The sequence below is a fragment of the Crocodylus porosus genome, unplaced genomic scaffold (assembly GCF_001723895.1).
Source record: "Crocodylus porosus isolate Cpor-Errol unplaced genomic scaffold, CroPor_comp1, whole genome shotgun sequence".
Classification (NCBI taxonomy): Eukaryota; Metazoa; Chordata; order Crocodylia; family Crocodylidae; genus Crocodylus; species Crocodylus porosus.
The window spans coordinates 35,881,777-35,900,165 of NW_017728906.1; the positions used below are offsets into that span (position 1 = coordinate 35,881,777).

The window sequence follows — 18,389 nt, forward strand, 5'->3', positions numbered from 1 at the left end:
TTAACATGACATACTTTATCTTTGTAAATGATTGCTGAACAGATTCTCTTCCAGAGGATTAGAACTGGGGAATCTATGAGATTCCCATCTTTCAGGCAGAATCTTGTGTTAAGCAGTCATTCTAGCAAAGAACACATTTCAGTGTTTCAGAAGCCTGATTATTCACAAAATCCTAGGATTTTCCCAACTATTAAGTTAGGTTTCAGGTGCAGAGAGAATTTTTCAGTAAAAATGATGGTAAACTGGACCATGTGTTCTTGAATTAGGACACTATATAGAGGTGTTCGCCAGCGTTCAAAACTTTAACTTGTTTTTCCTCTTTGTAGCAAAACAACAGAAAGGCTACTTGTTAGAGGGAAGGTTTTCTGGACTCTTCTCAATAAGATCTAATGCCCAGGGCCAACATTTAGTTTACTTTAAAGTCTGACTTCAAAAGTCACTAATTTTGAATTGTAATATGGCTGTGGAATGTTGGCTTCAGTAATTGAAAATAGTCCATTGTTTTCCTGGCAGAGAGGCTTCAAAATGTAATTGATTCAGTTGGGAGACTTACTGGGGAGAAAAGGAAAACCTTTCTACTAGAAGTTGTAAAAGAGACCAGTAAGCTTCCTAAGGCTCATTTGAGGGTTCTCCCCTCCTGCATGCCTCAAGAGAGTCCCAGGACAAAAGGGGAGAGAATGTCCCTCTTAACTTCTCTTTTCATCCATTTCTCCTTCCCTGAGGTTCTGAGATGGTCTTTTGTGGCTTGCAGTAGCAGGATTGTCCTCTAACAAAACACACTGAGTGGAGAAGGCAGGTGTGTTTTTCTTCTATCTCCTGCGCCCTTGAACTATGCTAAGTGTGTTCATTCTCTGAAAAATATGCTCAGGTCTGAATGGGGGAATGGGGAAAGAAACTTACTGGCCCAGGCACATGGGCACTGTTAGGAACAGAAGGCTCTAAGTGGAGAGCATGGTGTTCACCAGCAGTTCACTGAACCTAGAAGAAGCAAGCCTGGGAAAGCACTCACTTCTACCTTTCTCCACCCAGCAAACATTGTGTTGTCTGCAGCCTCATCGTTTCTATTTGGCAAGCCATTGGAGTGTTACTGGGTAGAGAGTTGGGATGGTACTAGTGCTGCTTACTTGCCTCCTTCTGCAGTGCTGGTCCTCTGCTTGACCTTTTTGTTCCTTCCAGGCACGTTGCTGTCAATTTCCCATGCTTGACATCTGGTCACAGTCAAAACTCCTATATGGAGGACATTAGGGGCTCAATTCTCTTTTAAAAGTTGTAGAAAACATGGGGCAAGAGACAACCTTTACAAAGCTTATTGGGGTGGATGAACTACAAGAAGGAATATCAGTCTTGTAGCTGATATATGGGATGATTTCACATAAGTAAAATGGGAATAGTGTGTTTTGAAACTATAGTATCTTTCAAGGACATTTGTGGGGTTTTTTTTTAAACAAAAAAAACCAAAACAGTTATGAAATGGAGAGTTCAGTTCATGTATTTCAGGCAAGTCACCTGAGCTTCCTTATCTCAGTGATGCAGTGATGTTGTGAGAAATTAAACTTTTTCCCATATGTATTTTAGCAAACACGTTTTCTGGTAAGATTTCTATTCACAAAAACTAGAATCCCTTAATCTGTATCATTCGGTGCTGCTGTTTTTAAGGCTTCCCTTTCAATTCCACAGTACACGGGAAAGAATGTTACAGACTTCTGGTTAGACGTTGGGCATATTGAAGATGGTCATACTTGTCTTCATTAGGAACCCTCACCTCCCCTGAGGGGGACTGGGTTATGCAGCACTTTGCAGAATCCAGTCTTAAAATTTCCTGGGTCAGCCAGTTATCCAAGTGTCAAAAGACATGGAGCTAATGTGTTTTTTATATACATGCTATATATGACAATGTATGTCTGACAGACTGAAACTAAGCAGCAGATTATAAAACTGATATAATGTGGTTTCCATATTTTATCTAAATGCAGAGAAGGGAAGGTATGGTACATTGCTGTATCTCTGAGGAGAGCTAAGGTTTTTAGCATAGCTTGGTTGGGAAATACAAGCTTAACTCTGCATCTACTGAGTTTCAATTGCTTGGGTTTGGTGAGGTTTTTGCAGCTTCAAATGTTCTTGAAAAGTAATATGTATTCAGACCACTATGTACCTTCAACTTTCATTCAGCTACACCTTAGTAAATTTTTGTGGGCTTGTAAATTCTGCTACTGAAATGGTAACGGTGACTGATTTGAATAATAGATATTCCTACCAGCAGTGGCTTTTGGTTTTGAGTTTAACTGATATAGCTGTCTCTCAGTGTGGTTGGGCATGGGGTTGTTGAACAGTATTCCTAAAGGTGCGAACAGTATTCCTAAAGGTGCAAGTTTCCATTAATACAATTTGTGACCAGTATTATTTTTTTTTCTGAAAAGTGGTTTCTGTTTTAATTTATCACCATTGATGTAATCCGTTCACAAATGTGATATATTCTTTATGGAGGTCAGGATTTTTTCTTCCCCTTTTTTTCTTGCCAGTAGAGAACAGAGCTGAACAAAATGTCATTTGAGGAAATGTACACACACTATTTTATCCAGCAAACCTCTTTCGAGGCTTTCTCCTGCTTAGACTTTTCCAGAGACACCAGCTATGTCTAGATAAATTAATTCATTCGCAGTTATACAAAAACCATTTTTTCCAAAACTAGAGTTTTGTAGGAGGTGGGGAAGGGATGAGGCATCTGTTCTGGTGGGCTCTTCACAATGGCAGTCTTTCCCTTCCATTAATCAGTATGACTGCTGTCATCCATACTTTCATGTTATAATGTAAGAACCATCACTTTGCAGAAGTCTTCCCATTGTCATGCCCCATAGAGTGCTAGAAGCAGCTCGTTGATGCAGAATCAAAAATATTCCAGTGCTTTATATTTTCTCTATCTTTTGATTTTGTTAATGCTTTCTCTTTTTTGGCATTCAGTTGCATTACAACAGATAATGAGACTAGTATTTTCCCTATTCTGGGAGAAAAGATGGGAAAAAAAGTATTTTTCCACAATTTCACTGCAAATCAGTGGCAGAGTGGAATTGGACTTTTATCATTGGAAGCACTTTGTTTAGTTTTCCAGACAATACTCTTTCTCAAGTTATCATCTAAATTAAAAACATTAACATTTAGTAATTGTCCTTTAATGTTCATTTTAAAATGAATTTCAACTCTGAATTTGTTCATTGTGAATCATCTTGATTCTTTCAGTGATTTCTTTATCAGTTATCCTGATTGTTTATAAAAAGGTTTTTTTTTGTTTGTTCCTCTCCCACCCAATAACTGGAAGTCCTGTACTTTTCAAGTGGAATGGGTATAAAGTTGAGCTCCTAGCTTTTTTATATCATTCCCAGAAATAAACTTTCTGGAGCCTGCAATGTAATATGCAGGTTAAACTTACTGCAAGTGTTATAGATGTTTTTGTTAACAAATGGATCCCAGTTGTCATTCTTATTTGCCAGTGCCTCTGTTGTGTTAACAGGAGAAAAAGCAGAAAAACTTGTTACAGCTAGAGTCAGCAGGTGGGATTCTGAACATAGGAAACAGGTCTGTTGAGTACAGTGAGCCATGTTTACAACTGCTTTTTGAGAGAATTGCAATTTCAATTTTTAGAAAAACTTAAGACTACTTCCTAGGTTCAGAATTTGTTCATGCTTTTTGATTGTTACTCTATAGAAGCCTCAATTTTAAATTATGAAGGGGGTCTACAGTGAGTCTTTTCCTAAAAATAGTTTGTTTGAAAATTTGATGGGGAAGGCTATTTAACATTTAGGTGACCTCATAAAGTAATTGTTTTTCCTCTTCTTTGTGAACTGAGTACACACTGGTGGTGATGAAACAGGTGTTGATATTGAAAATTCTATCATTGCAAAGCAGGTACAAAAGAGGAATCGGAACCTGGGTGACATTGACTGGGGTTTGTATCATTCTCTCCATGGGTGCCCTTTTCTTATATGAGGTTCCTGGAAAAGAGGGGAGGATGAAACTGGAAGTAAGTAAAAGCCATTTGAGGTGTATGTAGCCGAGGCAGTTAGTATCAAACATCGATTTAACTCTATTTCTCTACACATGCTGCATGGTCTGTACTGATCCAAAAAACCTCAAAAATACAGGAGTGGTAAACTTTGCCTCTCCCTTCTTCCTTCCATCAGATCATCTTGTTACACTCGGCATCCACTTGCGTCATTTCTAGCTATTTGTTATATAGGTACATATTTATTACAATGTTCAGGAATACCTAAAACTTAACTTTTCAACACCAGGGTTTGGGTGGCTTTGATGCATACGTTGTTAGTGTGTATCGGATGCCCATGTTGAGAAGCTAATCATTTTATTAAGGACATGATTACATATTCTTAGTCCTCTGTGGAAGTAAGATATCTAATATGGCTTATATAAATAAATTGAACACAAGGAAATCTCTCAGTCTGGGAAATGTTTTGTACTTCAAGCACAGTGTAATTAAAAAAAATAAATAAAAAAAAAAAAAAAGAGAGAGAGCATTCTAGGACCTTGTTTTGGTGCCTAGGTAAAGCTGAAACCAAAATATTAGGCATTGTGTCGTCTAACTTACTGTGTGCGAATGCTGACTGCCTTATCAATACCACTGTAAATTTGTGTATTTTAAGACGAGCAATTTCTTGCTGTGATGGAAATGATTGATTTTACTCTACTTGGGTTAGTGGGTGGGGCAAAGAGAGATGATAGTTCACAGAATAACCTGTGAACTTTCACCCCTCTATATGGAAACTTGTTTCAGGGTCAAATCCTTGTAGCTGCCTTCTTGCCACGGTCAATGCCAGCCCTACTATTCACAACACTGCGGCCATCGAGGCCTAGGTACGTAAACATTTAAGGAGTTTTTAAAGTTCTTTACATCAAAACAGATTTTTAAATTTCTATTTGATAATCTTACGACATTTAACAGCTCTTATGTTAATGATGATTTAAGCTGGTATGATGACTACTGCTGCTAAACTATGCGACTAAGTACTTTTTTTTTCTTAAAAATATATAGAAACACCTGTGTCTCTTTCATGTGGATTTGCAGAGTAAAGCTTTGTATATGCAACGTCTGTGTAATAAAATGGGGAAACATTTTTGAAATTTAAAATGTGCCTAAACTCGTACGTCATTACTAAAGTGCTTGTATTTTGTTCAATAACTAGGTACACTTGGCACAAACTTGCCAGTTAGACAATTAACACTGCCTCCTTTCACAAGATGAGAAGAGATGCATTGGAACCAAAGTAGCGTGTTTAAAAATAAATGACGGTTATGATTTTATTAAATATGTATTTTCAAAGTGGGTCAGTTGCCTTTTTGGAATTAAAGGATCTCATTAAAATTTTCCTAGGCTCTTTTTAGATTGATATTTTGAAAAGTTGTGTGCCTAATGTCTGTATATGTGTGAATTCTGGTTTATATAAGACATGCTAATGTATGTAAAGCAGAGGTGTATTCACTTGAATTGATCTGTGAACTTACTAGAAATATTTTTGGAAGATCCCAGTTACTTTTTTAAAATCCAGTGCTAACTTTAGGACTTGTTTTACTTTTCTTTCTTTGGATAGGATCAGTTCTTAAGAGCAGCCCCAGTAACTGGAGGAATGGGAGCTCAGCTGATGAGAAAAATGGGCTGGAGAGAAGGAGAAGGATTAGGAAAAAACAAAGAAGGCAGTGTGGAGCCTATTTTAGTTGATTTTAAGACTGATCGAAAAGGTAAGCCATTTTCTTGAATGTTTTCAGATAACATAAAACTGACTGTTTTCTTTTTATTGAGCTGCATAGATAGCTTCTTAGTAGCTGGAGATTTATTTTCAATTTTTATCTGTGTATAAAAACTACAGTCAAAATAATGGTTTTGATTCTGCCCTTGGACTGTAGACAACTTAAACTTACTTTTGTGAAGGTTCAGTTGCAGATGTTAGTTTCATTTAGATAAAGGGGGCTTATCTTCTACTTAAATTTAAGCAAATATGTAGGTGCCTTACCTTCATAACAGCAGCCTTGAAATTGGTAGGGCCTGATTGTAACAGGTGCTGGGGTGTCTGGTCCTTAAAGAAAGGAGGAGGCTCTAGAAGTGGTGGGGAGAGGGGGCTTAACTGGGAGATGCACTCAGGGCCAGAGCCAGGGCAGGCGGTCTCACTCTGGCTGCTGGCATGAAAGGAGCTACTGAGCAAGCAGCAGACAGAGGGAGACTGTAGGGGTTAAGAGAAGGCAGCCTTAGAGCTAAGCCGTAGAGCTGGTGATTTAGGGACTGAGACAAGGGGCGCTGGTGGTCTCAGCTGGCCCAGGAGTGGGGCCAGGGTCCCAGTGCTTGAGACCAAAGGTTAAGGAACAGGGCCAGAGAGAGTTTGAGGCTCTGGGTTGCCCAGGGAGCAGATATAGTTAGGAAGCAAAGATCAGTTAGAGACAGAGGCCTGAGGCACAGCATGCGTAGGCGATGGATATAACAAATGTGACATAGGGACCAGGGTTTGGGGATGCCTCTAGGGAGAGGCACTTACTGGATGGGATGTAGAGCATGATTGGTAACATCTGCAAGACATGGGTGTGGTGTAAGTGGCAGTTGGAGCCATCTAATTAGCTGTCACTACACCGCCCCTTAAGAGCTTAACAGAAGCATGGGATCAAAAATCCCTGGGGAAGCCTCTCTTTCAAAGGATCTAGCAACCACAAGGTGTAGCAGGTGAGGTGAAGTGGAGCAAGCCTGAGAAGCCAGAGCAGAGCAGGGGCCAAGTAGCTACCAGGGGCCAGTGCCTGCTATACTAGTCAATTCAAGGCTGGTTAGAGGTATTCATTGTTGACTCCTAGGTAAATTATGCCCAGTTAGGCAGTTAAGGCAGCGTGTACCAAACTTCTAATACCTGAGGCACAATTATTTTCTGGATTAAAATTTTGTCACATGGTTTTCTGAATGTTGTGGCACCTCAGTTGAAAAAACTGACAGCTGAATTCAGAAAAGGTATGGAGGGGGTCCACGAGGCTAGGATAATTGCAAATCACGATCTAAGTGGTGCCACTCAGGTGGTGGGGCAGGACCTTAGGGCAGGACCTTAGTCTGCTGTGCCATGCTTTCCAGTGCCTGTCACCTTCCAGCCTCTGGTTGGTACTTCAGAGGATATGGACAGTCCACACTGCTGAGGCTGCTCCTGCCAGCACCCATCCCTGTAACCCCTTCTGCCAGTCATAGTAGCATGGGAGGAGTGGAGGGGATGAACCAGGCTGCAGAGCGTGGCTTTGTCTGTGTGCCATCCTACACACTGCTGGGAGTATTGCAGGGTGGTGGGGGGCTGGCACAGGGGCTGCCTGGGGTTGGGGAAGGCAGCAACAGTGGCAGCAGTCCACAGAGAAGTAGTCGCATGTGCTGGGACAGGTTCAAAATGCTGGACAAGGGAGAAGAGCACTTACCCCTAATGGGATCTTATGGTACACTTTCATTGCTCTTATAGCACATGAGCGTGTCATGGCACACTCTTTGGGAATCTCTAGGTTAAGGGTAGTACACTTAGATTACAAAGTAGATAGTTGGGCTGAAAGTTACTCTGCACTTCCGTGGCTTATGTATGTTGCAAGTTTTTGTTACAGTATAAGCAGTAAGGTAACTAATTGGGACTGTCACTGGTTTTGTAGTTAAGCACATGATGTTCTGACTCACTTGCAGGGGTGCTATTAAAGTCAGTGGAAACTGTAGATGTTGGAACTGTAGAGTGATTGACAGAGATTTGCCACTTGTGTAATGCTTTAAAATTGTCAGATCAGCACCAAAAATATGTTATAAGTCAACAATTGTAAATCTTGTGTGTGGAGATGAGAAGTGGAGACTCTGTCTTACTCCTTCATTTAAAGAGTGTAGTAATTGGAGGTCATTTGCAAGTAATTGGCCTTTAGCAGGCTGTAAGATGGCTTTATAATTGCGACCATCTAAAAGTATAGACATGAAAACAGTACAAATACATGTGAGCTTTATTTGGAAAGTGGCCAGACATTTATAATTGTTAATTTCCTTCAGTTTGCTGAATCGAAAGTGGGGGATGGGAAGGAGGAAGAGAGTGGTAATTAACTGGTTGACCTGCACCAGGAACAAAATAAGGTTTTGCTGGTTCTCCCTCACCGGCAAGGAAAAAAAAAGTTCTTTGGGTCTTTAAGGAGTTGGTCCTGCAAAGCTTTCATTCATGGTAACAGTAACAGTTTCTTCCATTTAATGCAAGTAATAACACAAGCATCGGGAAAGAACTTTTTAAAAAGTATTTTATTCAGTCTGATTTCTCTTTTCCAGTGCAGCTTTCCTAATGAGCTATCTGACTGTTTCACATCCAGGCTCCATGGGCACAATTACACCTGTATGCGGTGCAGCGTCGGGCACTTATAGATTCATAAATGCTAGGGTCAGAAGGGACCTCAGCAGATCATTGGGTCCAACCCCCTACCTAGGCAGGAAAGAGTGCTGGGGTCAGATGACCCCAGCCAGATGCCTGTGCAGCCTTCTCTTAAAGACGCCCACGGTAGGGGAGAGCACTACCTCCCTTGGAAGCCCATTCCAGATTTTGGCCATCCTTACCATGAAGAAGTTTTTTCTGATATCTAGCCTAAACCTGCTCTGTCAGTTGTAACCATTGTTCCTCATTACCTCAAGAGGCACCCTGGTAAACAGAGCATCTCCAATCCCTTGCTGCATCCCCCTAATGAATTTGTAGGCAGCCATAAGATCACCTCTCAGCCTTCTGTTGTGGAGGCTGAAGAGGTCCAGGTCCCTCAGTCTCTCCTTATAGGGCTTGTCCTGTAAGCCACTAAACATGAGTAGCCCTCCTCTGGACCCTCTCGAGTCTATCAACATCATTCATGAAGTACAGCACCCAAAACTGGACGCAGTATTCCAACTGCGGTCTGACCAGTGCTGCATAGAGGGGAAGTATCACCTCCTTGGTTCTGTTCATCATGCATCTGGTGATGCATGATAAAGTGTGGTTAGCTTTGATGATTTCATCACGCTTCTAAAAGTGCGCGGTGCTGTGTTGTGTACATCTGCATAAATGGCCAAATGCACATCAGCGCTGAGAAAAATGGCAGTGTGCTTTTGAACTAAAACACCTTGGATGTGTTTTGGTTCAAAAACGTGCTGCCGTCATTTGCTCAGTGATGATGTGCATGTTGTCATTTATACAGATGCATGTGATGCAGCGATGGGCGTGTCAGTTTGTGTGCTGCTCAGACTCGATCAAGTCTGCTCTGGCATGCTGGATTTCTGATGCATTGGAGCAGACTGCAGTATGTGTATAAATGCCCCATGATACTAAGACCGTTAAGTGTCTGAGGACCTCTGAGTGGTATCTGATTGGGCATTTGGTCCTAATGATTTTTTTAAATATAAAAATACTGTACGAAGGTTTGAATCAAGATCAGGAGATCATTGTGTGTGACATTTTAAAAAGCAAGGTGAGGGGAAATTAAAGGATACAACACAAACATTCAGGGGAACTGCTGGCACAACTGAGAAATAAGATTTATGAGGTGCAATCTTGTAATGGACTACTTTGTAGTGGGGAGAGACTAGATGAGCTTTTGGGACAGAGAATGCCCTTACTCTAGTATGAGAGAGAAGCAGGCTGTGCTAAATATTATCAGTTATGTTGTTTTTGTTTAACTTACTGTGAACTGCCCATTTGAAATGGAAAGTGGGTGGTTTACCTATGGAGTAAAGAGAAGTAATTGGAAATAGTTACAGACCAAGTAAAGAACAAATATAGTTAAGCATACTATATTTATTTATTTGATTTCTATGTCACCCTCCACAGAAGGGCTCAGGGGAGCTTAGAATAATGGTCATGAAAACAGTAAATAATTAAGAAAAAAAAGTGATAGAAAGAATACCCAAAGCTTAACCCTACCTCCTAAATGCTTTCCTGTATAAAGAAATGCAAAACTCCACAACTCTTGGTTCAAAGATTATACCTTTTATTAGACCAGCTAGAGTTTTGCATTTCTTTTTGTCTTGGACCAACCACTTTCCTGTATAAAGAGGTTTTATGATGTTTTTGAAACATGGCTAGGTTCAGGCTGTATGAACCTCAAGGGGGAGGGAGTTTTTGAGCTGAGGAGCAACTGAGCAGAAAGACCTCCCAGTTGGTTTGGACAAATCAAGCTTGACACACAAATGGTACTTGAAGGTGAACTTGACAGTTGTGGTGGAACATATGAAAAGAAGCAGTCGCTTAGGTATATAGGACCCAGGCCATAAAAGGCTTTATATGTCAAGACTAGAGCCTTGAATTGTGTGTGAAAGCTAATGCAGACTTCGCAGCACTGGAGTAGTTTGCTCCCAACAACCCACCTCTGTCAAAAGGCAGGCTGCTGCATTTTGCACCAGCTATAGCCTTCAAGGGCAGCCCAACATGGAGCATATTGCAGTAGTCTAGCCTTGAGTTTACAAAAGCATAGGTGGTTGTGGCCAGATCTGGATCTGAAAGAAAAGTTTGCAGCCTTCACACTAGATGGAGTTGGTGAAAGGCCTCTTAGCTACCGCTGGAACCTGAGAATCCAGGTATAGCAAAGGATTGCACCCTGAGACTGTAGACATGAGTAAGGAGGGGAAGCCAAATCCCATAAATAACAAAGCTGTCCCTATTCGTCCAAGGAGTAAGGTCTGCTCACTTATCATCATGTCTGTTTCAGCAAGTTTCCCTATACTGTCTAACATGAATGACGTGCCCCTGGAGGCTGGCGGGGTGGTGGTATGTGACTGCCCACAGGAGGTGGAGGTGTGGTGGTGGTGAGTGGGGAGTTCCTACAGGTGGTGATGGCATGGGGGGGAAGTGCTGATCAGTGGTTGGCGGCCACCCGCAGACACTAGCGATGGCGGGGGGGGGGAGTGCCAACTGCTTGCAGGCACTGCCGGCGGTGGGGGGGAATCACAGGGGATGCACCACCGATCTCAGGGTTTGCACGTGCACCTACTTGCACCCCCTACATGTTGCCAATGCTGTCTAAACTGGTTACCAATTATAATGTCTTAGAAGCACAAAGAGGGTTAATAACTTCAGCAAGCTAGGGGCTGAATCTGGGTAAAGAAATAGTTTAGCCTATTGTTTCAAAGTCTGCCAACTCTTTCAGGAAAGATTGCATGGGTCTGAGGCCTAGCAGAAAGCAGATTGCTGATCTGCAGCCATTTTTTATGCACACTGTTCAAAATGTGCTGTAAGTTTTTAGCTGGGAAAAGCTCAAATCCTGGCATACCTAGAAGCTGAACAGCTATTGTACCTTTACCCAGTCCTCACAGAAGCTACATGCTTTGTCCTGTCAGAATCTAAGATGCCCTCTAGAAACAAGAAAACAGTTGTCATGCAAGCAAAATGTGGAAAAGGCCTATCTTAGACTAGCATATTCAGTATCCTGGGGGTTTGCCAGCGCTGTTCCCTGTAGTACATTTTGCATAAATTTTTAACGTATATAGAGGTTATTTTACAATAGTGTTTTACTCTTAGGATGGATTTCCTGCTGGCATAAATTTTTCCTTTTTTAATTTCATTCCATTGCTCAGTGAGCCACTCAGGACAATTCCTTTCCCTTTTTCTGCTCTTTGTAATACCTGTAGAGATTTATTATTGTTAGAATTGCTATTACAGTAGTGCCTAAGGGCCACAACTGTATGGATCTTGTGCTTGTGCTTTCCCTGTCATTGCTTGGCTGAAAGGAGACGATAATTTATAATGAATAATCTAATTAATTTTGCCTTGCCTTCTACTTTTCAATTTAAAAATATTAAGAATTGCTTCAATAATTCTGAATAGCTCTTGGTCTGTGCCTTTTTTGTGAGCAGTCAGTTGCAAGTACCTGATGTTCATTCCCCATTCCTGATGCAAGTTCATCTGTAGATACTTGAGAACCTTGCAGCTATTCTAGAGTTGCTTAATTTCATCTTTATTTTGCTGTTTGGAGTCTTAGCAGTATGGAGAATACTGTATCCCTTCATGTCTTGACACAAAGCTCCGTAACAGCTAAGGCCAGAGTAATAGAGAAGTGCATCTTAATGTTCGGCTAATCAGACATGGGTGCCTAACATTAAGATATCTTGAATTGGAAGAAGCAACAAGAATAGTTCATTTGATACAGCTAGCTGAAGCAATTCTTGATACAGTGGGAGGGCAATAACTGTATGGGATATATTGGTAATAGTATTTTTAAAAAGCTGAACATGTGCTGTGCAGACCAGACTATTTCAGGGAAAGGTTTGAGAACAACCACGGACAGTATAGGTGTGTACCACTGAAAGGCAATTTGGAACTTTAATGGAGGGTATCACAAGAACAGGAATATGGATAGACAGTTTTCTTTTTATTGCCTATATTGAAAGAAAAATAATTTTTAAAGTTTTGTTTAAAATAATGCAAAACTAGTGAATTGTTGATTTCTGAAAGCACACAAGAAGGGACAAGCAATTTGTTTTGTTCAGTGAAAGCTATTACAGGAGACAAAGACCTGGATCCAGGCTTTGCCAGGCTCTCGCATGGCTTGGCCCCTTCAGACCCACCTTCTAGGTCAGGGTGGGCAAAATACGGCCTGTGGGCCACATCTGCCCTGCAAGGCCATTCTCTCTGGCCTGTGGGGCCCCTAAAAAATTTAGAAAATGAATATTCACCTGCCCCTGGTTCCTGTCAGAAATGGCAGGAACCAAGGACAGTAGGACCCAGGGGAAGCCCAGCAGGCTCCCACAACAGCAGGGCCTGTGTGGCCCGCTTCTGGCCTGGGACCATGTGGCTGCCCCATGCGGGAAGCTTAGGTAAGGGGGAAGGGCAGGGAAGGATTCCAGGGAAAAGCTGAGTGCGGGGGTGAGTTACTGCTCCTCACCTGCCCAGTGGCCAGTGCTCCATGCTGCAGCCACTTGCAGCCTGTCCGGGGCTGTCCGGAGCAGGCACAGGCAGCCCCGCATGGGCTGCAACTGCCTGCAGCAGGGAGCACCAGCCATGGGGTGGGCAAGGGGCCACTTTTCCCCGCGCTCAGCACCAGCTTCTTCCATGCTGGCAAACAGGGGTTCAGGACTGTGTGCTGTCCTCCCCCTATATTGTGGGGCTGGAGCGCACTGGAAGTGAGCAGGTGCAGGAGCCAGCGGGAGGATGGGGCCCACACCGGCAGGGCCCAGAGCAGGGGTGCAGGAGCATGGGGTCCCAGCCAGCAGGGCCTCTGTGGAGCTGGGCCAGCTCCCCCCTGTCCCTGGTGGTGCAGCTCAGCCTGGCTCCAAAGACCCCTGACAACCTGTGCCCCACTTTGGGCCCTACCACTTCTGGCCCTGGGACATTGGTCCCAAAATGGTGACCAGGGGGCGGGGCACCTGTCAAGGGGCAGGGCTACCCATGTGGCCCTTGACAGCCTGCCAAAATTGGGTGAGTGGCCCTCCACCTGAAATAATTGCCTGCCCCTGTTCTAGGTGCTGGCCCAAAGTAGCTTCCAGGCCCAAGACAGCACTTGGTAACTGAAGTCTGCTGTCTTCCAGCAAGCTGGAAATGCTTTGTCCACTGCAGCTAGAGATGCAAAACCATAGTGCTTCAGTTGAAAGCAGAGCATTTCTGTGGTCCATTAGATTTAGTTCTGAGCATGTTTCTTAACCTTTCAAGGGACACAGTGCCTGGCAAAACTAAAAAGGAGGGACACAGGTTATTAATGCAGGAGAGTTAAAAAGCATTAGGCTATTTTCCTTCATTGTATGTGACTGTTAACTCATATTTGTGATTTATTTCTGATGTAAATAATATTAAGAACATTTAAGAAACTAGCAGTTCAAATTGGGTATAACATAACACTTGGAACCAAAATTCCTTGAAGTAAGCTATACTTGAGAAGTATAGCTGTTAAGAGTGAAGATGTGGCAAGGAGGCAAGTTAGAATAAAACATGATGAAGAGGAGGAGCCTGGAAAAAATCTACTATCTTTCTCCTTCACACCCTTATCCCCCAGATTCAAATAGAGGTAAGAAACAAGGAAAATAAAATGAAAGACTGAAGGAAAAAAATTCAAAACCATTGCGCGCGCGCGCACGTGTGTGTGTATATGTGCACATCTGTATATAAAATTATTTCTTTTAGGGTATTTTTGAAATTCACGTGGGTAAAAGAAAAAATAATTGAGGGGAAAGGAAGTGGGTTGCCCTGCAACTTTGCTTTTGTACTGGGCAGTGAAATTACATTTTATTTCACATTTTTAAGATCCAGGATGTAAACATAGATTGAAGGACTGGAGAGAGAGCATTTTTAAGGAGGAAATCTATTGTACAAAAGTAATCCATAAAAAACAAGATTGATGGCCGCTGCCTTAGAACTGTACAGAGCATTTTAATTTTAAGCTTATATCCTCCTCCTTGAGAACCAAATATGTAGTACCAATTAACTGTTATATAGAAACAGAAGGAGCCTATTTCCTTAAAATTAGTTCATTCTTACTACTCAGGATAAAAGTAACTGTGCCAAGGAGACTTCGCAAACAAAAAAAATCTGTAACTGACTCTTTTATAGGAAGTTTCCCAGCAACTTTCATTGGGACATGTCCTTTACATCACTGAGATAACCCCACGCTTTTTGTTACTTATAGCGAATGCACTGCGTTTGTCCAAATTAAATTTAATTCACTGTAAATTGAGTATAAATTTGGGCAAGAAGTGAAAAAAATCTGGTAACTGTAGAATGAGAGCACGGGTCACACAGGAGTCATTGTAAATACTGAATTCCTTCAAATGATTTGAATGGCACAAGGCAATGAATTAGTTTTCATAAAAATTGAATAAATTTTGAAGTTTCTAAATTTAAAATGGGAAATGTGCAAATGACTAAAATAAATGGGGTGGTGGCAAAAAGACTTTGGTGGCTTGCTTCTGAATTTCAGTCCAGCTCTTGGTCTGTTTCCTATAAAGGTCATATGTGACTTTTGATGCTGACCTCTGTAAAGGTATTTATGCTTGTCATCCTTTATGTTAACTCTCTGAATTTCCCAGTAGCTTAGTTACAGCCTTACAGCAAAAGTTGTTGCAATGGAAGAGTGGAGAAGGAAGGGCAGGAAAAGTAGTGCTGAATAAAGGGGACATTAAAAAACTTTGAGTGGACAGTTGGGCTGTGGTTGCTGTCGCCATAGTAAAGCACATTGATGCAGGTTATTGGTTGATGGAATGAGAGACGTGCTATTCTCAAGACATCATTGCAAAATCAGGTGTGTACAGGGAGAAAACCACAGGATAAAAATCTGTTTTCTGTTTTGTTTAGGGCTTGTTGCAGTGGGAGAAAAGGCACAAAAGAGATCCGGACATTTCAGTGTGATGAAGGATCTTTCAGGTGAGACCTTTTTTACTCCTTTAAAATATGTTTAAGTTAATATATTTGGTTGTATCAGTAGAATTGATTTAGAAAACAAATATGTTGCTGTCTTTAAGGTAAACATCCAGTTTCTGCACTGATGGAGATCTGTAATAAAAGAAGATGGTCACCACCTGAATTCGTATTGGTGGATGATAGTGGGCCTGATCATCGCAAACACTTTATCTTTAAGGTAAACTTGAATTCTCTTTTCTCATGTATTACATACTCTGTTAAGATGAGGCTTTAAGCATTGCTATATTTGTGTTCTACTAGCATTCACAATGCATTAGGCACCGTCTAAACACATAGGAGTACACAATCCCTCTTACAAGGAACTATCAATCTAAACCCAGATCCTACAGGCACATTTCTGACTATTAAGAAAGAAGCTGAGATATTTTTCCCCAGTTTTTGTTTAAACAGAAAAAACAATTTGGAGTTCAATCTTATCTCTTTATTCCCAGGAATAGCCTTACGGGGTACTACGTTTGTGGAGAAAGTGACAGGATTTATCTTTTTATTTCCTATTTTAGCTTAGTATAACCCGCATTTACTTTCTCTTCCTGGGCTGGATCTTTCTTCTGTAAAGAGTTGACAGAGAATTGGGTAGTAACAAAGTGTAAGTGACTTTTGTGGGAACAAGAGCTGCAGATTTACACACATTTCAAAGTTTGGCTTATGGAAGGAAGAAATTCAGACATACCTATTTTTTGCATTAACCATACAAGAAGTTTCTTAATGAAAAATTCTGGTAGTTCTTATCTCATCTTGTCAGTACCTGGCCACCTTCCATATTAGATTAGAAATACAGTTCTAAACCCCTGCCTGTCTGGCCTCATGAGGTGGTCTTGGAATAACTTAGAAGTGACAAAACAAAGGTTATGATCCTGTCGCTCGCTGCCTTAAGTATTCCATATTGTACAATTCTGCTAGGTACACTGTACAAATGCAACAGGAAGCCATCCTGAGTGGAGCTTAGGCAGTACAGCAGTGAACAGGAGGAATATTAGTAATAGATGTTATACTCTGAGAATTTTCTGTTTTGCATGATAAGGATTTTTAGTCCTTTCCACAGTTGATCAACAACAATTTGATGGGACAGTGGTAAAAACAACTGAGCTTTGTGTATGCAGACAGCTTTCACTGGCAGATCTGTGCTAAGAGCAAATTACAACTGAGGCTTGCTGCATAGTCTGATTTGTTCTTGTTGTACGAGTTGTGTTGCAGGCTGTCTGGGCTGCTGAACAATGAAGAGGATGCAGAATTAAGCACAGCACTTCCTGTTGGCTTTGTTTTTAAAGTAACAAGTTGGAACTTTTGATATTTTCCCGATGTTTGTTTGGTGTAAATTGCAAGCACTGTGAGGCAGGGATCGTCTTCCTCTTCATGTTTGCACAATGCCTACCAGAATGGCACTCAGCCTTAATGTGTTAATTGAATAGAAATACCCTTCTTTCAAGAATACTTCTGAATTATGCTTCCCTCTGGATTTGAGAAGGGAAGCATAGGAATATCAGTAATAGATGTTATATTAATCTATGAGACTGCTTTCTGCATTGCATGATAAGAGATCTTTAGTCCTTTTCAAAGGTAATTCAGTTATTTGAAGGCACAGTCTCAAGGTGCCAAGTGCACTGATGTGAGGGAAATAGATAAATCGGAGGGAGTGGTAAAATGTAAATGACTATTGTTTATTTCTCTTGAACAGGTGATGGTCAATGGGAATGAATACAGGCCTACCTTTGCCAGCCTTAATAAGAAGCATGCTAAAGCCACAGCAGCAACTGCGGCCCTCCAAGCAATGGGACTTGTACCAAAGGAAAGCATGGCTAATACCACCATGTTCAGGAGTGCCTCACACCGCTAGATATTGTTTTTTATATTGACATTATTTCGGATAATTTTACTCTGCACAAAGAAGGTATTTGCCCGTCTCATTTTGTAAATACGTTGGCAATTCCCATGTTGTAAAAACTGTACAGACACCCGCAAGCTTTTCTTTTGTACCATCAAAAATGTATTTAAATCATACTTAGTTTTTGGTATGTTTATATTGTTTACATTAGTGATGTAATTATTTCTTAAATGACTAAAATCGGAAGACAGACTCTGGAGGCATCAATAATCTAAACCCTTGTTTTAAAACTCATGCAGTTTCTCTTCAATACGGAATGTTAACACTTTCATACTGTTTTATACTATGATGCAGTTGTCCCTGGTCTTGGTAAAGTTACTGTTGTACTTTTGCCTATAGCCAGTTAAAGGCTGCACAGCTTACCCTAGTCTAGAAAAGGCTGGCATGTACTGCTGGACAGATACTGGGCCAGTTACCCCTACGGGATAGTAGGTAATGGTAGCACTGTTGTACAGAGCTACCATTACTTGCTTCTCCTTTTGAATTTTGTTTGGGGTTTCTCAGTGGTGTTCTGCAACTGGCCTTATGGCCTAACATTCTAGCACTAAAACGATTAGGCAAAAGACCTGCCTGAAGTGGGAGGGAAGAAAGTCCAGTGATGTAACTGATCAGAATCACAATGTGAAAGTCTCTCTCCCTGCATGTTCTGATAAGGAAATATGAAGTTGTCTATTCCAATCTCAAATTAACACACTGCCTGATGTTGATTGTATGAATGTGTGGTTAATGTGAATTTTAAACTATAACAAATCTTCAACTGGATGGGGGTAGAATGATGCTTAAATTGTTGTACCCAAGTCAGTCAATAAAGCAGCACAAGTTCATAATCTTAATCATCAGTCAAAAAACAATAAAATCTATGCTAGAGTGCTGATTTAGAAGTCAGCATACCATCACATGCTATGGGGGGAACAATAGTGACAGCTGGTAAGAAGGCAGAACATAATCATACTTCAGTTGCTTATAAAAATATCAGGATAACACTTTGAGTTCAGATTTTTTCATGCTTGCACCATGCCTTGGGATGAGATTTCTTTGAAAGTTTAATCCAATGTTTTGGCAATTTTTGAAAATGGAAGCAGGGGATGTTTTTTTTTCTCATATGCTACTTG

At 41.2% G+C, this 18,389-nt stretch overlaps 1 protein-coding gene across 6 annotated transcripts in view; it reads left to right on the forward strand.

Annotated features, from left to right (window-relative positions):
• SON (SON DNA binding protein) overlaps nucleotides 1-18,110 on the forward strand; it is a 65,993-nt gene extending 47,883 nt beyond the window's left edge. For 5 of the 6 annotated variants that reach the window (XM_019528844.1, XM_019528845.1, XM_019528846.1 and 2 more), the window contains 4 exons: nucleotides 5,598-5,745; nucleotides 15,270-15,338; nucleotides 15,437-15,552; nucleotides 17,071-18,110. In XM_019528844.1, the coding sequence (XP_019384389.1) occupies nucleotides 5,598-5,745; nucleotides 15,270-15,338; nucleotides 15,437-15,552; nucleotides 17,071-17,229 (492 nt within the window). In that variant the 3' untranslated portion in view covers nucleotides 17,230-18,110. Of the gene's footprint in view, nucleotides 1-4,783; nucleotides 4,864-5,597; nucleotides 5,746-15,269; nucleotides 15,339-15,436; nucleotides 15,553-17,070 lie in introns of those variants that run through there. The other variant, XM_019528848.1, reaches the window with a different exon arrangement.
• The last annotated feature ends 279 nt before the right edge of the window (nucleotides 18,111-18,389 follow it).